We start from the raw sequence: 25,340 nt of genomic DNA, 5'->3' as shown, positions 1-25,340 counted from the left end.
GATTGGTGCGTTTACAATCCTTTAGCTAGACACCAGTGCTAGACAGAAAAGTTCTCCAAGTCCCTATTAGGTCAGATACTAACTAATCAGAGTACTGATTGGTGTATTTACAAACCCTGAGCTAGACACAGAGTGCTGATTGGTGTATCTACAATCCCTCAGCCAGACATAAAAGCTCTCTGAATCCCCACCACACTCAGGAGCCCAGCCGGCTTCACCCAGTAGACACCGCTCCGGGACACAGGCGGAGCTGCCCGCCAGTCCCGCACAGTGCATCTGCACTCCTCAGCCCCTGTACGGTCGACGGGACCGAGCACCTCGGAGCAGGGGGCGGCGCTCGTCGGGGAGGCTGGGGCCACACGGGAGCCCACCGCGGGCCGGGGATGGGTTTGGCGATAGGCGGGCTGCAGATCCCGAGTCCTGCCCCGCGGGGAGGCAGCTTGAGTCCCTGCGAGAATTCGATCGCAGCGCCGGCGGGCCCGTACTGCTGGGGGACCCGGCGCACCCTCTGCAGCTGCTGGCCCGGGTGCTAAGCCCCTCACCGCCTGAGGCCAGCGGCGCCGGCCGGCCGCTCCGAGTGCGGGACCCGCCGCGCCCGCGCCAGCCGGAACTCGCGCTGCCCTGTGAGCGCCGCGCGCAGCCCGGGTTCCCGCCCGCGCCTCTCCCTCCACACCTCCCCACAAGCAGAGGGAGCTGGCTCCGGCCTCGGCCAGCCCAGAGAGGAGCTCCCACAGTGCAGTGGCGGGCTGAAGGGCTCCCCAAGCACGGCCAGAGTGGGCCCTGAGGCCGAGGAGGTGCCGAGAGCGAGGGCTGCTAGCATGTTGTCACCTCCCACAGTGAGCTGAGATCGCACCACTGCACTCCAGCCTGGACAAAAGAGCGAGAATCCTTAAAAAAAAAAAAGAAGAAGAGAGATGTAATTTCATCTGGATACCAGGGTCATTGCCCAGAAACTAAAAGAGTCTGTCTAGGTATATTGGATTCAATCCTGATGTTTATTAAGAACAAAGAATATCAGAATACTCAGCAATTCCAATTAGAGACATAATGAAGGAAGCAATATTCTTTGCAGGTCTAGATATTTGACCGTGCTGCCTTTTCCAACCCACGCTAAAGAATAGAACAGATAAGATAATGAGATTAGAGTATTCTGGCTTGCAGCTGCCGCAGGGCACTTTTAATGTCCCTGTTTCTCAGACTGTAGATGAAGGGGTTCAGCATGGGGGTGACCACCGTGTACATCACTGAGGCCACTGCACCCTTTCTGGGATAAGAGGACACGTCTGAACTGAGGTACCCTCCAACGCCTGTTCCATAAAATAAGCAAACAACTGACAGGTGAGAGCCACAGGTGGAGAAGGCTTTATACCTCCCACCTGATGATGGAACCCGCAGAATGGAGGAAACAATTTTATAATAAGAGAAAAGGATCCCCAAGATGGGAAGAAAACCAAATATGGCAGCAAGGAAATACATGACTATGTTATTGGTGAAGGTGTCACAACAGGCAAGGTGGGGGAGTTGAGAGGGGTCACAGAAGAAATTGGGAATTTCCGCATCTTTGAAGCAGGTAATTTGTAAGGCAATGCAGTTGTGCAGCTGGGAGTCTAAAAGACTGAGAAAAAAAGACAACAAAACTAGGAAGCCACAAAAACATGGGTTCATGATGACTGGATAATACAGAGGGTAACAAATGGCCACAAACCGGTCATAAGCCATCACACTCAGGAGCATGTCTTCCATGTCTCCAAAAATGGCAAAAAGCGACATCTGAGTCAGGCAGCCCACATAGGAGATGACTCTGCTGTGAGTTTGGATGTCCACAATCACCTTGGGGACGGTGGTGGAGGTGAAAGCGATGTCAGCCAAGGACAGGTTGGAGAGGAAGAAGTACATGGGGGTGTGGAGGTGGGAGTCAGAGCTGACGGCCAGGATGATGAGGAGGTTCCCCAGCACGGTGACCAGGTACATGGACAGGAACAGCCCAGCGAGGACAGGTTGCAGTTCTGGATCCTCTGAGAGTTCCAGGAGGAGGAATTCTGAGACATCTGTTAGATTCCGTGGATCTGCACGGTTTGGACAACTTTTGAGTAGAAAAGAGGGTTGAAAAAAAGGAAACAAGTAAACCAACACCCAGCACTGTGTCTGCATTTTGGATATAAACAATTCACAAGTAATGGTTCCAGATTTCAGAGCAAGGCACACTAAGCAGTATTTTGCAGTTGTGACAAACCCAATTTTCTTATAATTATTTCAGCATTGATTTTTGTGTTATTCACTTCTTGCTATACACACCTGCCCTAGAGACACTAGATTCAAGAATATTCCAAGAACCAGATCATTATATATAACAAATTCATAATTGCTAGAAAATACAGCTTATCTTTTCAGAAGAAAAATAGGTAATAAAAACATTGACTTCACTTTAAGCAAACGTTTATCCTAATTAAAGGAAATTAAGAACTCAAACATATTATTTTATTCTAATAGATTGCCACAAATTCCCTTGATTTAGAACATTTCTAAACACTGTATAACAGCTGAGACCATGTCATCTGGAAATGAAATTAAAGTTGATGGTTCATAATCAGAAGATATTTCCACATGCCAGTTATGTTCTAGTGATTTCATCATTATGTTTTCTGACTTTTCTCCTTCAAAAAAGTAATTGCTTACTGAAATAGGTGGACCTTGTTTTAAAATTCAAGATATAACTCCTGTTCTTGGCTTAGGTGGATTTAGAGTTTCCATAAGAAAGTTTGGCCGGACGCAGTGGCTCACGACTGTAATCCCAGCACTTTGGGAGGCCGAGGCAGGAGGTTCACGAGGTCAGGAGATCAAGACCATCCTGGCCAACATCATGAAACTCCGTCTCTATTAAAAATACAAAAAGTTAGCCCGGCATGGCAGGGCACCTGTAGTCCCAGCTACTTGGGAGGCTGAGGCAGGAGAATCGCTTGAACCCAGGAGGCAGAGGTTGCAGTGAGCCGAGATTGCGTGACTGCACTCCAGCCCGGGCAACAGAGTAAGATGCTGTCTCAAAACAAAAAAAATTTTTTTTAGTTAAATGCAGTAACCATAGGCAGCACTGACCACACCAATGTCCATAGTGTGCAACAGAGCTGTCGATGGTTAAACGATAATGAAGTTCTAAGAACACTTTTGGATTACTTTCTTGGACTCTGGAATAATGTGAAAGTCTAAAATGTGTCTCAGTCCAAGCAATCAGGTTTACCTGCCCACGTTTCTTTCAGCCTCTGTTTCTTTTTGTGATACTTATGAAACGCTCTGCCTTGGTTTTCGAATAATCGAATGCTGTGAATACTAATCAATAGAATCAGAGGGCCCACGTGTCATGACATAGACACAAATGAGTGTTATTTTATCATCTCTAGTTCTTTTTCTTGTTTGTTTGTTTGTTTTTTAGACGGAATCTCGCTGTGTCACCAGGCTGGAGTGCAGTGGCACAATCTCGGCTCACTGCAACCTCTGCCTCCTGAGATCAAGCAATTCCTCTGCCTCAGTCTCCTGAGTGGCTGGGACTACAAGCGCCCACCACCATGTCCGGCTAGTTTTTTGTATTTTAGTACAGATGGGGTTTCACCATGTTGGCCAGGATGGTCTCGATCTCCTGACCTCATGATCCACCCACCTCGGCCTCCCAAAGTGCTGGGATTACAGGCGTGAGCCATTGTGCCTGGCCTGTCGTCTCTGGTTCTATGGTACATTCCTGAAAGGGATGAAAGAACAGGCAGCAAAGAATCAAGTATGTCGAAGTCACGCTGATCACAGCCAATTTTTGTGAACCAAGGAAGGGTCAATTCAATAATTAACATAGGTTTTTACTTTTGCTATCTCCTGTGTGCCAAGCAAGATACAGGCTCTGGGAAATCAGAAGCAAAACAGACTCGCTTGTTCCTCTCACAATACTCAGTACTTACTGAGATGAGGACAACATAAAATGTCCTGTCTGGAATTCAGGGACACCAGAAATTCAGGTCAGGGGATATTTCAGTTGAATTGTATGGAGATTAAGCTTAAAATATTAAGGAATGTATCTAAATTTCAGTTTGCCTTTACTTTACGCATCCATCACATAGAGATCACGCAGGGGACCCCCACGATCTGTTGAATCATTGCCCACTTCAGTTGGATCAACTAGAAATCAATTCAGATGACAGTGCTGAGTCCCAGAGGACGGACGTCTCGCCCCTTGCCATGCAGAGAACTAGAAAGGGTGGTATTCAACATTAATGGCCAGTCTCTAAGACCCAGGCACTAAAAACTTCGTGGTCTTCCGGTTCTCAAGAAGTTTTAAGCAGAGGTCAGAGGTCTTAACCACAGGCACATCTGAGGTGCATTTTCAAACTGTTTCCAGCTTCCTCAATAGGAATGGAAGCCAAACCCTGAATTGATGACTCCTTTGTGGAAGTCGAGAGCTACAAGGAAAGCCAGGAACAGGGGCAAGGGAGAGATGTGCCCTGAATGATCCTGTACCAATTCTTTCTGGGGTCTCTGGTGTGATCTCAGCTACCCTTTATTTATTTATTTATTTATTTATTTATTTTATTTATTTTTTTTGAGACGGAGTCTCGCTCTGTTGCCCAGGCTGGAGTGCAGTGGCCAGATCTCAGCTCACTGCAAGCTTCGCCTCCTGGGTTTACGCCATTCTCCTGCCTCAGCCTCCCGAGTAGCTGGGACTACAGGCGCCCGCCAACTCGCCCGGCTAGTTTTTTTTTGTATTTTTTAGTAGAGATAGGGTTTCACCGTGTTAGCCAGGATGGTCTCGACCTCCTGACCTCGTGATCCGCCCGTCTCAGCCTCCCAAAGTGCTGGGATTACAGGCTTGAGTCACCGCGCCCGGCCCTCAGCTCCCCTTTCTATACTTGCTACAGTGAGCGTGGCACCCACTGGTCTAGCTGTGGTCTACCAGGAACCCCCAAAGAGAACGACAGAGTAAGCGGGGGCATCTTCCCAAGTGACAAGGACTTGAGAGGGCAGGTTGGATACAGGGAGAGGCCTGGCCAAATGCCATGTGTCTAGACTTAGACTGCCTGGTTCAAATGGGATGTCACCCTTCTCTACTATAAAAATGCATTGCTCCTTTTCGAGTCTGTAAAATAATAATGAAATGTGCACTAATAACTTGGAGAAGGCGATGCAGATGAAATGAAACAAGCTGCAGAGACCACAGAGCTCAGAGCCTGGCATTTAGGAAGCCCTCAGTAAGGGTTCATGATGCCATGGTGTTTGTCATCTTCCTCTTTATCCTCATCATCACCTTCATCATCCTTTTGTTGGGCTTAGGGGATAGTTTAGAGAGACTCATTTTCTGCTATTGTGCATGAGATGTCTATGAAAAGGACAACCAGTGTGGGAGGAAAGCAAAATTTTGAATGAGATTTCTGAGTCCCCACTACAACCAAGAACGTAAACTCCACAGTAATGTGAGCTGATATTTTGCACATTGATGTCCTCCCATCTGCCACCCCACTGTCCTGTTTGTCCTGAGGATGAGGAAACAAGGCTCCTGAGCATCCCTCAGCACTCACTGAGCCACGCTTTGCCTCTGCGGGGCCATGACCACGGAGAGCAGGTCCGCTGTCTTCCCTGCCTGGTGCGCGATGGAGGCTCAGGCTCCGTCCTCAGGACTGGCAGGAAGACAGGGTCAGACATGAGCCTCCTGATGCAGACGACAGGTTGGAGCCCACTGGACTGGAAGCTCACACTGCAGGGCTGGAGGCACAGGCTGCGTATTTACTATGCTATGGCCTCAGGGGCTCAATGCACAGAGCTCCTCATTAGCCAAACTGGCCCAAGTTCCCCAGTCTCTAAGGATTTCCTCACATTAATGCGGGATGAAGAAGAGAAAAATGAGTGTCCATGGAAGCTTTTGGGCTCTTCCTTTAATCAAGGGAAAGCTTGTGTGTATTATTCGTGTCTTTCTTTTCTTTTTAAAGATCCACATGCTTTCATTTTCATCTTTTATTATGGTAAAATATACCATGTATAAATATTAAAAATTATACATATATATTATTTCATATAGAAGGGTCAATAAAAGTGTTTACAATTTCCACTATTTTTAAGTTTACAGTTTAATGACATTAAGTACATTCACATTGTTTGGCAACCATCACCACCATCGTCTCCAGAACATTTTTATCTTTCAAAATGGAAACTGCGCACGTGAAACAAACCCTCCATTCCTCTCTCTCTCGCCTACCCCTGGGGGCCGCCATTTTATTTTCCAACTCTATGAATTTAACTACTCTAAATACTTGATATCAGTGGAATCATACTGTGTTTATCTTTTTTTTTTGAGACAGAGTCTCATTCTGTCACTCAGGATGGAGTACAGTGGCACGATCTGGGCTCACTGCAACCTGCACCTCCCGGGTTCAAGCGATTCTCGTGCCTCAGCCTCCCGAGTAGCTGGGATTACAGGCATGAGCCACCGCGCCCAGCTAATTTTTGTATTTTTAGTAGAGACGAGCTTTCGTCATGTTGGCCAGGCTGGTTTCAAACTCCTGACTTCAAGTGATCCGCCCGCCTCGGCCTCCGGGAGTGCTGGGATTACAGGCATGAGCCACTCAGCCCCGTTGTATTTACCCTTTTGTGATATATTTATTTCACTGACGATGTCTTCAAGATTCATCCATGTTGCAGCCTGTGTCAGAAGTGCCTCCCCTTTTGTTGTTGTTGTTGTTAGATGAAGTCTCACTCTGTCACCCAGGCTGGAGTGCAATGGCACAATCTGGGCTCACTGCAACCTCCACTTCCTGGATTCAAGCAATTCTCGTGCCTCAACCTCCCGAGTAGTTGTCTTTACAGGCACATGCCACCATGCCCAGCTAATGTATTTTTAGTAGACGCAGGGTTTCACCATGTTGGCCAGGCTGGTGTTGAACTCCTGACCTCAGATGATCCGCCCACCTCAGCCTCCCAAAATGCTGGGATTACAGGCATGAGTCACTGTGCTGGCCAGAAGTGCCTGCCTTTTTCAGGCTGAGTAGTCTTCCATTGTATGAATGAACTGCATTGCACGTATTCATTCATCTGTCCATGGAGCTTTGGGTTGCTTCTACATATTTGGCTGTTGTGAATAATGCTGCTATGAATATGGGTTTACAAATACCTCTTCCACTCCTGGCTTCTAATTCTTTCCGCTAGGTATGCACAAATACAATTGCAGGATCATCTGATAATTCTGTTTTTAATTTTTCAAGTACTCTCTATACTGTTTTCCCTGTTCCTGCACTATTTTACATTCCCTCCAATGCTTGTTGTTTTTTGCTTGTTTATCATATCCATCCTACTGGCTGATATCACAGTTTTGGTTTGATTTGCACTTCCCTACGATTAGTGATTTGGAACATCATTTTATATGCTTACTGGCCATTGGTATATCTTCTTTAGGGACATGTCTACTCAAGTCTTCTGACCATTGTTAATGGGATGCCTTGGGTTTCTTGTTGTTTAGTTCTAGCTGTTCTTAATCTACTATGGATATTAGCCTCTTTTCAGATATATGATTTGCAAATATATTTTTCCTAATCCTTGGGTTATCTTTTCACTCCATTCAGTTTTTTGATGCACAAAAGTGTTTTTCATTTAGATGTAATCTAAGGAATCTAATTTTTTTTGTTGTTGCTTCTGTGTTTGGTGTCATATCCCAGAAACCATTGCCCACTCCGATGCCATAAAGGTTTTGCCAGCGTTTTCTTTTAGACATATTATAGTTTCAGCTCTTGGGCTTAGGTCTTTGATCCAGTGTGTGTTAATTTTTGCATCTGGTGTGACATAGGGTCCACCGTCATTCTTCTGCATGTGGAAATCAAGTTTCTCCAACACCGTTTGTTGAAAAGCCTGCTTTTCCACCAATGAACTTTCTTGGCATTCATGTTAAACATCATTTGAACATATATGTGAGAAGTTATTTCTGGGCTCTGCATCCTCTTCCATTGGTCACTTTGGGTGACTTTATGTAGAATAACAGTGTTTTGATTACTGGATCTTTATAGTCAGTTTAGATGCCAGGAAGAGTGACATTTTTAACTTTAAAAAAATGAATTTCAACATATTTTCATTTTTCTAACAATTGTACATTGAGTGAGATGGCAGAACCAAATCCTTACAGTAGTTGGAGAGTAAGTTCCCCAGGGTTTTTCACATACCTTGTGCACACTGTCTCATGTGAGCCTCAGTAGTGCTGATCAAATAAAGACAGAGAGACTACCTGTTTTGCAGGTGAGAAACAGGGTCTGGAGGGGTTGGTGAATCCCAACACCGTGGTCACTGGTGGGTCTAGTCCTGGAATTGGGGCCTGTGGCCACCAGGCTGTAGGAGCTTTTCCAGAAAGCAGGCTCCCACACGGGGACTGGGACTTAGGGAGGGACTGTCCAGGGAGGAGGCAGGCCTGGTGGGAAGGCTGCCAGCAGAAGTCTCAGGCCTTTAAAGCCTCCTTCTATTTCCCTGGTCTCTGCAGCTGAAGTTGCATCAGGAAGAGGTGGCTTCCAACCGCTTCAGGCAACTTCTTAGATGAGCCCCCGAAAGAGTCCCTGAATTTTTACCACCTGCCCTTTCGAAGGATGTTGCAAGGAATAGTACACCCTTTTAGAATTGAGTCATCTGAGACCTTCAACTTTTGTCTGCTTCCAGATTATTTTGGCTCTTCAGAGTTCCCTGAGATTCTATATGAATTACAGGATGGATTTTTCTGTTGCAAAATTGTTATTGGTGTTTTGTTAGGGATTGCATGGAATCTGCAGATCACTTGGGTACTACTAACATCATACCAATGCTAAGTCCTTTAATCTGTGAACACATGACATCTTCCTTTTTTTGTGTGTCTTTAACATCTTTCACCAATATCTTGCTTTTTCAGTGTGTATTCCTCACTTCTGATACCAAGTCGCAAGAATAAGAAACTTAGTGCAAAATTTAAGAGGGGAGGATTGGTGTATTAGTCTGTTCTCATGCTGCTCTAAGGACATACCTGAGACTAGATAATTTATAAGGGAAAGAAGTTTAATTGACTCACAGTTCCGCGGGGCTGGGGAGGCCTCAGGAAACTTACAATCACGGTGGAAGGGAAGTAAACGTGCCCTTCTTCACATGGCAGCAGCAAGGAGAAGTGCAGAGTAAAGGGGGGAGGGGAACCCTTTATAAAACATCAGATCTCATGAGAACTCACTATCATGAGAGCAGCATGGTGGTAACTGCTCTCATGATTCAATTACCTCCCACCAAGTCCCTCCCACGAAACATGCTGCTTCTGGATGTGGATTCCAAAGTAGCTGCATTATGTGGCTGAATTTAGCCATTGTTGTACCCAGAGGATTATGGGAACTACAGTTCAAGATGAGATTTAGGTGGGGACACACCCAAACCATATCAATTGGCAATGAAATAACTCATGTGAATTTATATCTGTGGATCTATTGTATTAATCACATACTCTAGAGAAAATTAGCTCTATTATAGTAAGAATCTGATACTATTTCCATGTTCTCAGTTAATATTTGTTTTTCAGGAGAACTTCTTAATTAGTTGCTATTACATTGGCTTTTTATGTGCCAGAGACTTATGTTTTATGCTTATTTGAATTAGTCCTCAGGACTCAGTTTTTATTTTTTCTAATTGAGTCACACTGGTATATTCCAATATTATTGATTATTACATAGTTATTTGATAACTGATACTTCACTAACATACTTCAAGAAGTCCTCAGAAAGTTGTAGTCAACCTTCTGGCCACAGCCACAGTCATCTCCAGGATAAATTGGCAGAAGATCCACTTCCAAGCTCACTCACATGGTGGGTGCCAGGGTGAAGTTGCTCACAAACATTGGCCAGAAAACTCCCTCTATTTCTTGTGATAAAGGTCTCTCCACCCAAGAGTTGACAATGTAGCCATTGGCATCCATCAATGCAACCAAGCCAAAGACCAAGATGAGGCAGGTAAAAAGAAAGTTGGAGTCTCTCACCATGTTCCCAGAAGTGGCATCGTATCACTTCTCTTCCACCTTCTCTTTGTTAGGAAATGAGTCACTTGGTCTATACTATTCATCAGAGCAGATTACACAAAGGCATGAAAACCAGGAGTTGGGGTGTCCTTGGGAACATCTCAGATGCTGCTCATCCCATAGGTCTCATCCTCAGTCAAGACTTTGGGCTTTTAGGACATCAAGACCCGGCTGAGTTTCCTCTGACTTCCAGCAGAGTCTCTGATTCGCCACACTATCAAATCCCAACAAATATACCTCGGAGACAAACTTGCGAATGGGAGAGCTTCACCTGCACTGCGGACTTCCATAGACCTCATCATGCTGCTTCCGGATGTGGATTCCAAAGTAGCACCATTATGTGGCTGAATTTAGCCATTGTCCCCAGAGGGTTGGATTTCTACTCACTGAAAAGGCTAACATTGCTTCAGAATATATTTTCTTTTGATTTCTTTGAGTTCTCAGTACTTAGTAAAAAGTGTTTTCTGGTTTTTGAGTTCTCAGCACTTAGTAAAAAGTGTTTTTCGGTTTTGAGTGTTTTCCGGTTGCCGTAAGCTGAGATCGCGCCATTGTACTCCAGCCAGGGCAACAAGAGCGAAACTCCGTCTCAAAACAAACAAACAAACAAAACAAAACAACGAAAAAAAAATCAGCATGATTTCAAGAGTTCCAATCCAGCCTCAAAAAGAAGAGTATTGAAGGGTATGATTGGAGCAGAAAGAGAATAGCTTAAACACCAGCATAATGAGAAAGTTAGGAAGCTTCTTTCCAAGTCATCTGGAAATGTGCAATAAATTCTTGTGAACTAAAATTTGTGTACTGTACTATCAAACACTAGAACTCGTTTATTCCATCTTTCTGTATTTTTGTACCCAATTATCAACTTCTCCTCATTCCCCAACTAACTCCTTTTCTTCCTAGCCTCTGCTAGCCACCTTTCTACTCTCCACCCCTTCATGAGATTCCTTTTGTGTGTATGTGTGGGATGGAATCTCACTCTGTTGCCCAGCTTGGAGTACAGAGGCACGATCTTGGCTCACTGCAACCTCTGCCTCATAGATTCAAGTGATTCTCCTGCCTCAGCCTCCCAAGTAGCTGGGATTACAGGCATGCACCACCACACCTGACTAATTTTTGTATTTTTAGTAGAGATGGGGCTTCACCATGCCAGGGTGGTCTTGAACTCCTGGCCTCAAGTGATCCATCCGACTCCGCCACCGAAAGTGCTGGGACTACAGGCATGAGCCACCATGCCTGGCCAAGATTTTCTTTTTTTGTTCCTACATATAAGTGAGGACATGTAATATTTGTCATTCTGCACCTGGCTTATTTCACTTAATATAATGACCTGCAATCTCATCTTATTTTTGCTGCAGTGGAGAGGATTTTGTTATTTTTTAGGTTGAATAATACTTCATCTTGTGTGTATACTACACTTTCTTAATTGAGACAACTTTTTTTTTTTTTTTTTTTTTTGAGACAGAGTCTCGCTCTGTTGCCCAGGCTGGAGTGCAGTGGCCAGATCTCAGCTCACTGCAAGCTCCGCCTCCCGGGTTCACGCCATTCTCCTGCCTCAGCCTCCCGAGTAGCTGGGACTACAGGCGCCCGCCACCTCGCCCGGCTAGTTTTTTGTATTTTTTTAGTAGAGACGGGGTTTCACCGTGTTAGCCAGGATGGTCTCGATCTCCTGACCTCGTGATCCACCCGTCTCAGCCTCCCAAAGTGCTGGGATTACAGGCTTGAGCCACCGCGCCCGGCCGAGACAACTTTTTAAAAAAATAAATATTTTTTAAAAAGTCTTGAAATGTGAAGCTTTAGAGATATGGTGACCATTTAATTCTTTTCTATTTCCCATTTTATGTGCATGCACAAGTGTGAAATAAAACAGCAATCGATGTGTGTATAAATCTGTAACTTCAGCAAATGTAAAATGAAAATGCTAAGTGGTAAGAAAAAACACCATGATAAAAATTTGTACGGTGTTGAAGGACAATGCATTTGAAGATCATACTTGAAGAAATCATATTACAATTAACTTCTGTTCTTCCTCATCGGAGCTTGATCCCTCTAGGAACTTCATCATTGGAACCATCTCTGATGCCTAAAACAAACAAACAAACAAAAATCCACATACCCACACAGATGCAAGTAAATCAGAATCTCAGGTAATGAGACCCAGGCCTCAGCATTTGTAAGCTCCCCAGGTGATTTCAATCAAAGCCAAGACTGAGGACCAGTGACACGGATCTCTACACATAACCTGCCTGAATCGATTCCCTAGAAGCAGTTTATAAAGAAATTCCACATGAACTGTGGAAACGGGTGAATGTGATGTACAGTATGTCCTCACTTAGCATCTTTGATAGTCTCTTGGAAACTGCATCTTTAAGCAAAATTATGTAGAGTGAAACCAATTTATCCCTCATCAACATTCTAACTAAACAACTTCGTACCAAACAATGGTGTTGGAGGACCTGCTGTATATTGTTTCCATAAAGTCAATTTTCAGAGAATTAGAAAACGAAGTGAGGACTTCCTGTATATAAAAAGATGGTTGTGATTTCACCTGGACAACAGGGTCATTGCTCAGAAACTGAAGGAGTCTGCCTAGCTATAGAAGATTCAGTCACTATGTTTACGCTAAACAAAGGATCCCAGAATACTCACCCATTCCAGTTAAAGGCTTAACAAAGAAAGCAATATTCACATAGGAAATGTGGAAAGGAGTAAAACCCATCAAGCAACAAAAATAATGTGACCAAGGGGGCAGGATTTGCAGATGTAGAGATTTAATGTGGTTGCCCTTTCTAACCCACACGAGAAAAAGGATGGAACAGACAATGGGATTAGACTGTTCTGCTGTGCAGCCTCCACAGGGCACTTTGAATGTCCCTGTTTCTCAGGCTGTAGATGAAGGGGTTCAGCATGGGGATGACCACAGCATACATCACTGATGCCACCACAGCATTCCTGGGAGACGGTGACACAGCTGACGTCAGGTACACGCCAACGCCCATTCCATAAAATAAGCAAACAACTGCCAGGTGAGAGCCACAGGTGGAGAAGGCTTTATACCTCCCATCTGATGATGGAATTCTTAGAATGGAGGAGAGAATTTTATAGTAAGACAAAAGGATCCCTGAAGTGGGAAGAAAACCAAATATGGTACTATCTAAATATACGAATATGTTATTGATGACACTGTCAGAGCAGGCAAGGTTGAGAAGTTGAGATGGGTCACAGAAAAAATTAGGGATTTCCACATTCTTGAAGCAGGTGAATTGTAACACAATCAAGTTGTGCAACTGGGAATGCAACAGGCTAAGGAAAAAAGACGCCAAAACTAGGAAGACACAGAGGTGAGGAGTCATGATGACTGGGTAGAGTAGGGGGTGACAGATGGCTACAAACCGGTCATAGGCCATCACAGTGAGGAGCATGTCTTCCATACATGCAAAAAGGACAAAGGAAGACATCTGAGTCAGGCAGCCCGCATAGGAGATGACTGTGCTATGAGATTGGATGTCCACAATCATCTTGGGGACCGTAGTGGAGGTGAAACCAATGTCAGCCAAGGACAGGTTGGAGAGGAAGAAGTACATGGGGGTGTGGAGGTGGGAGTCAGAGCCGATGGCCAGGATGATGAGCAGGTTCCCCAGCACCGTGATCAGGTACATAGACAGGAACAGCGCAGTGAAGATGGGCTGCAGTTCTGGATCCTCTGAGAGTCCCAGGAGGAGGAATTCTGAGACACCTGTGAGATTCTGTGGCTCTGTGTAACTTGGACACCTTGAGAAGAAAAGAGGGTTGGAAAATAAAAGACATAAATCGCACTTAATGCTGTGTGTATATTTTGGATACATGCAAGTCACAAGGAACATATTCACACTTGAGGACCACATACCGTCAGCAATATTTCTCAGTTGTGACAATCCCAAAAATCTCAGAATTGTTACATGACTTACTTTTGTGCTATTCAACTCTTCCTGTACATACTACTTTAGAGAAAATAAATTGAAGAATGTTAGAAGACCAAGGACTTAATATATTCAAAATCCATGATCGCAGTAAAACATGGCCTACTCTTTTCAGAAACAAAACAAAACGTTCTTGTCTCTTTAAGAAAAAAATAGTGAATTTAATTAAAAGAATTTAAGAAGCAGTGAAATACACTTTATTTTATTCTGACACTATGCTACAAATTCCTTTGATGTAGAATATTTACAAACATTATACAAGAGCTAGGACTGCATTATCTGAAAGCTAAATCAAACTTGATAGTTCATAATCAGAAGATCTTTCTACATGCCAATTACTTTTCATATTTTTTATCATTCTTAGGTTTTCTGACATCATTTCTTCACACAAGTAAATGCCCACTCAAATATACGAGCTATGTTTCCAAATTTATTTAATATACAGCTCTCGTCCTTGGCTTATGTTTTCTTTGGGTTTTGATAAGAAAGTTTTGTTGCACATAATTGTAGGCCTTCAGCGACCACACAGATATCAATAATGTGTAATGCATGCGTCATGACTAAATAATAATGAAGTTTAATAACATTTTCTCTTTATTTTCTTTTAGTCTGGAATGATGTGAAACTCAAAATTGTGTCTAAGCGCAAGTATCAGGTTTACCTGCCCTCTTCTCTTTGTGCGTTTTTTCTTTCTGATATACCTAAGAAAATCTCTGCCGTGGTATTTAGGTACTTGAACATTGCAGATGCTACTAAATGGAATTCTAAGGCCCCTGTATCTGTGACATAGACATAAACAGGTGTTATCTTGTATCTCATTTTATTAGACATTCCTAAAGGGATGAAAGGACAGACGAGAAACCACTAACTGTGTTGAGGTCACACTGATCACAGCCAATTTTTTTCTGATCCAAGGAAGGGCCTATTCAATATTTAACGGGGAACTTTATTTTTGATGCCTCCTTTGAGACAGGCAAGAGATAGGTTCTGGGGGATCAGAAATGAAAGAGACCCAAACATTCCTCTCACAATGCTCGGCACTTACTTAGATAGGGACGAATGTCAAATGTCCTGTCAGGAACGTAGGGGCCTGTAACTTCAGGCCAGAGGACATTGCAGTTCAACTGTATGAAGATTAAGCTTAAAACAATAATAATAATAATAATATAAAAATGGACTTTGCCTTTATGCATCCATCACATAGAGATCACGCAGGGAGCACTCACGATCTGTTTAATCATCGCTCACTGCAGTTGGATTAACTAGAAATCAGCTCAGATGACAATGCTGAGTCTCAGAGGCACAGACATTCCGCCTCATGTCACACAGTTCAGTGAAGTGGGCAGATTCAAAACCAAGCGGTCAGTCTCTGAGGCCTTGGTAATGAAGTAGGCACTACCCTTCTTCATTACTTTCGCGCTCTCAGAAAGTTGTAAGCAGAGGTTGGAGCTCTTAATTACAGGCACATTTGGAGTGCATTCAGAAACAGGTTCCAGCTTCCTGATTAGGAATGGAGCCACGACCCTGATTTTATGTCTCCTTTGAGGAGACGGAGAGCTGCAAGGAAAGCCAGGAACAGGGGCAAGGGAGATCCTGTGCCAGTTCTTTCTGGGATCTTTGATGTGATCTTGGCTGCCCTTTCTATACTTGATACTGTGAACGTGGCACCCTCTGGTCTAGCTGTGGTCTACCAGGAACCCCCAAAAGGAGAATGCAGTTAACAGGGGCATCTGCCAGGACAGACAGGGATTCGAGAGGGCAGGTTGGACTCAGGGAGAGGCCTGGCCAAATGCCGTGTGTCTGGACTTGGAGGGCTCCTTTCCTATTCTATAATTAAGAATAATGTGGCAGGTATAACTCAGGGAAGACTACACAGATGAAAGGAAACTGGCTACATAAAACATGAAGCCGAGAGCCTGGCATTCAGGAAGCCCTCCATAAAAGTTCTTGATGTCGTGATGACTGTCATCGTCCTCCTCATCCTCATCACCTTCATAATCTCCTTGGCATGTTTTGGGAACACGCTTTTGTGGGTGAGATGTCTTTGGGAAGTTGAACCAGTGTGGAAGAAAAGTTAAACTTTGAATGAGATTTCTGAGACCAATCACAACCCCGAACATAAACCCACAGTCGTCTGAGCTGACATCTTGCACATTGGTGTCCTCCCATCTGCCTCCCCACTGTCCTGTTTGTGCTGAGGATAAAGAAACAAGGCTCCCGACCGTCCCTCAGCACTCACTGAGCTGCGCTTCCCCTCTGCTGGGCCATGGCCACGGAGAGCAGGTTTGCTGTCCTCCCCGCCTGGTGCATGATGGAGGCTCAGGCTCTGTCCTCAGAACTGGCAGGAAGACAGGGTCAGACATGAGCCTTCTGATGCAGACGACAGGTGTGGAGCCCACTGGCCTGGAAGCTCACACTGCAGGGCTGGAGGCACAGGCTGAGTATTTACCATTCGACAGCCTCGGGGGCTCAATGCACAGAGCTCCTCATTAGCCAAACAAGCCCAAGTTCCCCAGTCTCCAAGGACTGCCTCATTAATGCAAGATAAAGAAGAAAAAATGAACGTCCACAGGAACTTCCGGGCTCTTCCTCTAATCAGGAGAAAGCTTGTGTTCGTCGTTCACTTCTTTCATTTCTTTTTCTTTTTCAAGGATGCATCTTTTTAAAATTTTCGTATTCTTATCATGGCAAAATATACCACATTTAATATAAAAGTTATAAATGCAGTCTTATACAAAATGGTAAGTAACATTTTACCATTTATCTTCTTCAAAATGGTAACCAATACCATTTTAACCACTTTTCGGTGTACAGTTTACTGGCATTAAGTACATCTACAGGGTTGTGCAGCCACCGCCATCATGGATCCGCTCAATGATTTTGTCTTTCAGAACAGAAACTCAGGTTCTGTTATGAAACTCCCCATTGCTCTGTCTCACCAATCCCTGGCAACCACCAGTCTACTGTCGCTGTGAATTTAACTGCCCGAGATACTTGATATAAGTGGAATCATACTGTGTTTGCCTTTAGTGATTGATTCCTTTCTCTTAGCATAATATCTCTAGATTCATTCATGTGGTCGCATGTGTCAGAATTGCCTTTCTTTTAAAAGCTGAAAAATGGCTGGGCGCGGTGCCTCACGCCTGTAATTCCAGCACTTTGAGAGGCCGAGGTGGTTGGATCACGAGGTCAGGAGATAGAGACCATCCTGGCCAACATGGTGAAACCCCATCTCTACGAAAAATACAAAAATTAGCCAGGTGTGGTGATGGGCACCTGTAATCCCAGCTACTCGGGAGGCTGAGGCAGGAGAATTGCTTGAACCCAGGAGACGGAGGTTGCAGTGAGCCGAGATCGCGCCACTGCACTCAGCCTGGTGACAGAGCAAGACTCCGTCTTTAAAAACAAACAAACAAAAAAAGCTGAATGATATTCCATTGTATGGATGTATGGATGGACCACGTTGTGTTCATCCACTCATCTAACAAGGGACTCTTGAGTTGCTTCCACATTTTCATCTATTGTTAATAACACTGCTATAAATATGGTGTGCGAATATCTACTTGAGTCCCTTCTTTGATTCTTTTGAGTGATTACCCCAAAGTGAAATTGCAGAATCATCTGGTAATGCTATTTTCAATTTCTGAGGAAGCACCATACTGTTTTTCTTATTACTGCCCCATTGTACATTCCCATCTGCCATGTACAAACCTTCCTACTTCTCCACATTTTCATGAACGCTTGTTATTTTCTGTTTGTTTATAATAGCCATCCTAATGAGTGGTATCTCACGCTGGTTTTGATTTGCACTTTGCTGAGGATTAGTGATATTGAGCATCATTTTGTATGCTTATTGTCTATTTGTATATCTTCTTTAGAGAAAGGTCTACTCCAGTTCTCTTGATGGAGCAGTTAACTTCCACTAATATCAAGCAACAGATAGCTCCACACTTTATCATGCAAAAATGAATAATATTTTTGGGGGGAGTGTGGGCACAAGAGACTGAAGGCACAAACTGTTTCAGTATAATAAAGAAAATAGACTAAGAATAGACATCATATAAATTAGATATAGAGAGGATCATGGACAATTATCAACCAGTATTTTAAACCTTATTAATCATTAGCTTTTAATATTACTCTTTGTTGCATTACTAATATAACGTAGGAATAATCGGCGGGTATAGGGTCAGGTGCTGAAGGGACATTGTGAGAAGTGACCTAGAAGGCAAGAGGTGAGCCCTCTGTCATGCCCGCGTAAGGGCCGCTTGAGGGCTCCTTGGTCAAGCAGTAATGCCAGTGTCTGGGAAGGCACCCGTTACTTAGCAGACCGCGAAAGGGAGTCTCCTTTCCTTGAAGGAGTCAGGGAACACCCTGCTCCACCAGCTTCTTGTGGAAGGCTGGATATTATCCAGGCCTGCCTGCAGTCATCCAGAGGCCTAAACCCCCAACTGTGGTTCTGTGCTTCAGTGGTCACGCTCCTTGTCCACTTTCATGCTCCTCCCGTACTCCTGGTTCCTCTTTGAAGTTCATGGTAGATAGCGGGAGAAGAAACAGTGAAAGTCTTAAAGTCTTTGATCTTTCTTGTAAGTGCAGAGAAGAAAACGCTGACGTATGCTGTCTTCTCTCTCTGCTTCGGCTACCTAAGAGGGAAGGGCCCTATCTGGTAATCACATGACTTGCTTCACCTTGTCAATCACTTAGAAGATTCACCCTCTTTACCTTGCCCCCTTGTCTTGTATGCAATAAATATCAGCGAGCCCAGCCGTTTGGGGCCACTATCGGTCTCTGCATCTTGATGGTAGTGGTCCCCCAGACCTAGCTGTCTTTTCTTCTATCTCTTTGTCTTGTGTCTTTATTTATTACAATCTCTCATCTCCACACACGGGGAGTGATGTTCCCCGCCCTGTGTCTATGTGTTCTCATTGTTCAACTCCCACTTATGAGTGAGAACATGCAGTGTTTGGTTTTCTGTTCCTGTGTGAGTTTGCTGACAATGATGGTTTCCAGCTTCATCCATATCCCTGCAAAGGACATGAACTCATCCTTTTTTATGGTTGCATAGTATTCCATGGCGTATATGTGCCACATTTTCTTTATCCAGTCTGTCATTGATGGGCATTTAGGTTGGTTCCAAGTCTTTGCTATTGTGAACAGTAATAAACTGCTGCAATAAACGTACGTGTGCGTGTATTTTTATAGTAGAATGATTTATAATCCTTTGGGTATCTACCCAGTAATGGGATTGCTGGGTCAAATTGTATTTCTAGTTCTAAATCCTTGAGGAATCTCCACACTGTCTTCCATAATGGTTAAACTAATTTACACTTTCACCAACAGTGTAAAAGTGTTCCTATTTCTCCACACCCTCTCCAGCATCTGTTGTTTCCTGACTTTTTAATGATCGCCACTGTAACTGGTGTGAGATGGTATGTCATTGTGGTTTTGATTTGCATTTCTCTAATGACCAGTGATGATGAGCTTTTTTTCATATGTTTGTTGGCTGCATCAACATACATGTCTGTTCATATCCTTCCTCCACTTTTTAATGGTGTTTTTTTCTTATAAATTTGTTTAAGTTCTTTGTAGATTCTGGATATTAACCCTTTGTCAGATGGATAAATTGCAAAAATTTTCTCCCATTCTGTAGGTTGCCTGTTCACTCTGATGATAGTTTCTTTTGCTGTGCAGAAGCTCTTTAGTTTAATTAGATCCCATTTGTCTGTTTTGGCTTTTATTGTCACTCTTTTTTGGTGTTTTAATCATAAAGTCTTTGCCCATGCCTATGAGCTGAATGGCATTGCCTAGTTTTTCTTCTAGAGCATTTATGGCTTTAGGTCTTACATTTAAGTCTTTAATCCATCTTGAGTTAATTTTGTAGAAGGTGTAAGGAAGAGATCCAGCTTCAGTTTTCTGCATATGGCTAGCCAGTTTTCCCAGCACCATTTATTAAATAGGGAATCCTTTCCCCATTGCTTGTTTTTGTCAGGTTTGTTGAAGATCAGATGATTGTAGATGTGTGGCATTATTTCTGAGGCCTCTGTTCTGTTTCCTTGGTCTATATATCTGGTTTTGTGTTACTACATGTAACCATGCTGTTTTGGTTACTGCAGCCTTGTAGTATAGTTTGAAGTCAGGTAGTGTGATGCCTCCAGGTTGTTCTTTTTGCTTAGGATTATCTTGGCTGTATGGGCTGTTTTTTGGTTACATGAAATTTAAAGTAGTTTTTTCTAATTCTATGAAGAAAGTCAATAGTAGCTTGATGGGGATAGCATTAAAGACTTAAACATAAAACCTAAAACTATAAAAACTCTGGAAGAACACCTAGGCAATACTATTCAGGACATAGGCATGGGCAAAGACTTCATGACTAAAACACCAAAAGCAATGGCAACAAAAGCCAAGATTGACAAATGGAATCTAATTAAACTAAAGAGCTTCTGCACAGCAAAAGAAACTATCATCAGAGTGAACAGGCAACCTACAGAATGGGAGAAAATTTTTGCAATTTATCCATCTGACAAAGGGTTAATATCCAGAATCTACAAAGAACTTAAACAAATTTACAAGAAAAAAAACCCATCAAAAAGTGGAGGAAGGATATGAACAGACATGTATGTTAATGCAGCCAACAAACATATGAAAAAAAGCTCATCATCACTGGTCATTAGAGAAATGCAAATCAAAACCACAATGACATACCATCTCACACCAGTTACAGTGGCGATCATTAAAAAGTCAGGAAACAACAGATGCTGGAGAGGATGTGGAGAAACAGGAATGCTTTTACACTGTTGGTGAAAGTGTAAATTAGTTTAACCATTGTGGAAGACAGTGTGGTGATTCTTCAAGGATTTAGAACTAGAAATACCATTTGACCCAGCAATCCCATTACTGGGTATATACCCAAAGGATTATAAATCGTTCTACAATAAAAACACATGCACACGTATGTTTATTGTGGTACTGTTCACAATAACAAAGACTTGGAACCAACCCAAATGCCCATCAATGATAGACTGGATAAAGAAAATGTGGCATATATACACCATGGAATACTATGCAACCATGAAAAAGGATGAGTTCATGTCCTTTGCAGGGATATGGATGAAGCTGGAAACCATTGTCAGCAAACTAACACAGGAACAGAAAACCAAACACATGTTCTCACTCATAAGTGGGATAAGTTCACTCACTGAACAATGAGAACACATAGACACAGGGAGGCAAACATCGCACACCAAGCCTATTGTGGGGTAGGGGGCTAGGGGAGGGATAGCATTAGGAGAAATACCTAATGTAGATGATGGATTGATGGGTGCAGCACACCACCATGGCACATGTATACTTATGTAACAAACCTGCATGTTCTGTACATGTATCCCAGAACTTAAAGTATAATTTCAAAAAAAGAAAATGGTGAGATTAGAACAGAAAGACAATAGCTTAAACAACAGCATAAAACAATGCAAATCTTTTCTCTCAGCTATTTTGAAATATGCAATAAATTATTGTTAACTATAATTTTCCTACTGAATTATCAAGGACTAGAACTTATTTCTCCTATCTACCTGTATTTTGTACTCCTTAAACAACTGCTCTTCACTCCACTCCTCCTTGACTTCCCAGCCTTGGCAATCACCATTCACCCCTCTGCCTACATGGGATTTACATTTTGGTTCCTACATATGAGTGAGAACAAGCAATATTTGTCTTTCTGTGCCTGGTTTCTTTCACTTAACATAATGTCCTCCAGTCCCTCCCATGTTTCTGCAAATGATAGGATTTCATTGTTTATAATGGCACAATAATATTCCATTTTCTATGTACCACATTATCGTTGTTTTAAAAATTTAAAAAGTAAATTTCAAATGAAAAAGAATTAGTCTCTGAATGTGAAGTTTCAGGGATACCGTTACCATGTTTGTATGTATGCACAAGAGTCAAATATCATTAAAAATCTGTAAGGGTATAAATCTACACTTTCAGCAAATGTAACATGAAAATTCTAAGTAGTAAAAATTCTAAGTAGAAAAAAAGGAGATAATTTGTATAGTGTTGAAGAACAATGCATTCAAAGAAAATATTCGAGGAATACCACTTGACCTGGTGCTACCAGAAGCTCTTATATTAACTACCAATTAGAGTGTGATCCCATTAGACCGAATCATCTTTGGTGCTTTAAAAAATTCTCATACCCAGAGAAGTCCAAGGAAATCAGAATTTCTGATAATGTGACCCAGTCAGCCTTTGTAAGCTCCCCAGGTCATTTCAATGAAAGTCAAGTTTGAGAACCACTGGTAGGGATCCTCACACACAACCTGCCTAAAGAGATTCCATAGATGCTATTTGTAAATTACAGATGAATTGTGGAAGGAGATGGAAATTTGAAATATAGTAAGTCTTCCCTTAACCACTTGACAGGTTCTTGGAAACTCTGATTTTAAGAAAAATTATGCATAACAAACCAATCTTTTTCTTCACCAATATTATAACTAAATAATATTGAACGAAACGACATTAATCAAGGACCTGCTGCACATTGTATCCTTCATGTCACAGTTTCCAAGAACCTCTCCACGATGTGAAGTGAGGACTTCCTCTGTATAAAAAGAGAGTTGTGATTTTAGCTGGATACCAGCGTCATTCCTCAGAAACTAAAGGAGGCTGTCCAGGTGTATTGGATTCAGTCATGATGTTTGTGATGAACAAAGGATACCAGAATATTCACTTATTCCAATTAAAGATATAACAAAGAAAGCACTATTCACATAGGAAATGTGGGCAGGGGCCATGATTTGCAGGTTCAGATAATTAATGTTGCTGCCTTTTCTAACTCACACAAGAAAAACAATAGGATGGATAATGAGACTAGACTGTCCTGTTTTGCAGCTTCCACAGGGCCTTTTTAATGTCCCTGTTTCTCAGGCTGTAGATGAAGGGGTTCAGCATGGGGGTGACTACAATGTACATCACTGAGGCCACCGCACCCTTCCTGGGAGAAGGTGACACAGCTGAACTGAGGTACACGCCAAGGCCTGTTCCATAAAATAAGCAAACAACTGTCAGGTGAGAGCCACAGGTGGAGAAGACTTTGTATCTCCCACCTAATGATGCAACTCTCAAAATGGAGGAAATAATTTTATAATAGGAGTAGAGGACCCCAGAAATAGGAAGAAACCCAAATATGGAAGCACCGAAATACATGACTATGTTATTGAGGAAGGTGTCAGAACAGGCAAGGCTGAGGAGTTGAGAAGGGTCACAGAAGAAAGAAGAGATGTCCACATCCTTGAAGCAGGTGAATTGTAACACAGTGAAATTGTGCAGCTGGGATTCCACCAGGCTAAGAAGAAAAGACACCAAAACTAAGAAGCCACAGAGGCGTGGGTTCATGATAACTGGGTAGTGCAGGGGGTGACAGATGGCTACGAACCGGTCATAAGCCATCACAGCCAGAAGCATGTCTTCCATGCATCCAAAAAGGGTAAAAAGAGACATCTGTGTCAGGCAGCCCACATAGGAGATGACGCTGCTGTGAGTTTGGATGTCCACAATTGTCTTGGGGATGGTGGTGGAGGTGAAACCGATGTCAGCCAAGGACAGGTTGGAGAGGAAGAAGTACATGGGGGTGTGGAGGTGGGAGTCAGAGCCGACGGCCAGGATGATGAGCAGGTTCCCCAGCACCGTGACCAGGTACATGGACAGGAACAGCCCAGCGAGGACGGTCTGCAGTTCAGGATCATCTGAGAGTTCCAGGAGGAGGAATTCTGAGACACCTGTTAGATTTTGTGGTTCTGTGTAGCTTGGAAACCTTTTAATAAGAAAAGGGAGGTTGAAAATGTGAAACAAGTAAACCAGCACGCAGCACTGTGTCTATACTTTAGATATAAACAATTCACAAGTACAGTTTTCACATCTGAAGATCATACACCCTCAGCCATGACAAACCCAATTTTCTAAGAACTCTTTCCTGGTTGATTTTTGTGCTATTCAATACTTTGTGTAGGTACGTACTTTTGAGACAATGGGTGAAGAACATTAGAAGAATAAATATAAGAACGTAGTATATTTTTAAAAATTCATGAATACAGTAAAATATAGACTATCCTTTAAAAACATCTAAATAAAAAATGTTCTCCTCCCTTGGAGAAAAGAATCTTAAGCTAATTAAAGGAAGTTAAGGAACCATGAAATATATTTTATTTTATTCCAATACAGGGCTACACATTCTACCAATTTAGAATATTTATAAACAGTCTATAAGAGTTAGGGCCACATTATCTAGAAACTAAATCAAACTTGATAGTTCATAATTGTAAAATATTTTCTGTGTCTGTTTTCTTTCAGAGTTTTTATTATTCGAACAATTTTTTGACATTCTTTCTTCAAGGAAGTAAGTGTTCAATCAACCCACAGCCAATATCATACTGAATGGGCAAAAACTGGAAGCATTTCCTTTGAAAACTGGCACAAGGATGCCCTCTCTCACCACTCTTATTCAACATGGTATTGGAAATTCTGGCCAGGGCAATTAGTCAAGAGAAAGAAATAAAGGGTATTCAAATAGGAAAAGAGAAAGTCAAATTGTCTCTGCTTGCAGATGGTGTGATTGTATGTTTAGAAAACCCCATCGTCTTAGCCCAAAATCCCCTTAAACTGATAAGCAACTTCAGCAAAGTCTCAGGATCCAAAATCAATGTGCAAAAATCGCACGCGTTCCTATACACCAGTAAGAGACAATCAGAGAGCCAAATCATGGGTGAACTCCCGTTCACAATTGCCACTAAGAGAATAAAATACCTAGGAATACAGTTGACAAGGGACGTGAAGGACCTCTTCATGGAGAACTTCAAACCACTGCTCAAGGAAATAAGAGAGGACACAAACAAATGGAAAAACATTCCATGCGCATGGATAGGAAGAATCAATATTGTCAAATAGATAGGCTTGCATTTATTTATTTATTATTGAGACGGAGTTTTGCTCTTGTTGCCCAGGCTGGAGTGCAACGGCACGATCTCAGCTCACTGCAACCTCCGCCTCCTAGGTTCAAGCGATTCTCCTGCCTCAGACTCCGGAGTAGCTGGGATTACAGGCATGTGCCACCACGCCCAGCTAATTGTTATGTATTTTTAGCAGAGACGGGGTTTCTCCATGTTGGTCAGGCTGGTCACGAACTCCTGACCTCAGGTAATCCACCCGCCTCAGCCTCCCAAAGTGCTGGGATTACAGGCGTGAACCACCGCACCCGGCCTAGGCTTTCTTTTAAAATCCATTTAATATAAAACTCCTGTCTTTGGCTTATGCGGACATTGCGTTTTGGTAAGAAAGGTTTAGCTAAATGCACCTAATCA

At 42.9% G+C, this 25,340-nt stretch overlaps 3 protein-coding genes across 3 annotated transcripts; all 3 read right to left on the bottom strand.

Moving 5' to 3' along the window:
* Window positions 1–1,140: 1,140 nt before the first annotated feature.
* On the bottom strand, window positions 1,141–2,127 carry LOC112613086 (olfactory receptor 7E24-like). The gene has a single exon (XM_025368296.1). The coding sequence runs from the start codon at window positions 1,969–1,971 to the stop codon at window positions 1,141–1,143; it is 831 nt and encodes a 276-aa protein (XP_025224081.1). The 5' UTR covers window positions 1,972–2,127.
* A 10,651-nt stretch (window positions 2,128–12,778) lies between these two features.
* Window positions 12,779–13,815, bottom strand: LOC112612703 (olfactory receptor 7E24-like). Its single transcript, XM_025367549.1, has one exon. It carries the CDS (start codon window positions 13,681–13,683, stop codon window positions 12,853–12,855), a length of 831 nt encoding a protein of 276 aa, XP_025223334.1. The 5' UTR covers window positions 13,684–13,815; the 3' UTR covers window positions 12,779–12,852.
* A 9,039-nt stretch (window positions 13,816–22,854) lies between these two features.
* Window positions 22,855–23,841, bottom strand: LOC112612702 (olfactory receptor 7E24-like). The gene has a single exon (XM_025367548.1). It carries the CDS (start codon window positions 23,683–23,685, stop codon window positions 22,855–22,857), a length of 831 nt encoding a protein of 276 aa, XP_025223333.1. The 5' UTR covers window positions 23,686–23,841.
* Between the last annotated feature and the right edge of the window lie 1,499 nt (window positions 23,842–25,340).

The sequence above is a fragment of the Theropithecus gelada genome, chromosome 19 (assembly GCF_003255815.1).
Source record: "Theropithecus gelada isolate Dixy chromosome 19, Tgel_1.0, whole genome shotgun sequence".
Classification (NCBI taxonomy): Eukaryota; Metazoa; Chordata; class Mammalia; order Primates; family Cercopithecidae; genus Theropithecus; species Theropithecus gelada.
Note: the sequence above shows the minus strand (reverse complement) of the source record. Positions and strands in the feature narration are given on the sequence as shown.

Excerpts from the sequence above, each read along its gene's own strand:
- LOC112613086 (XM_025368296.1), bottom strand. The coding sequence starts at position 1,971 with ATGTACCTGGTCACCGTGCTGGGGAACCTCCTCATCATCCTGGCCGTC.
- LOC112612703 (XM_025367549.1), bottom strand. The coding sequence starts at position 13,683 with ATGTACCTGATCACGGTGCTGGGGAACCTGCTCATCATCCTGGCCATC.
- LOC112612702 (XM_025367548.1), bottom strand. The coding sequence starts at position 23,685 with ATGTACCTGGTCACGGTGCTGGGGAACCTGCTCATCATCCTGGCCGTC.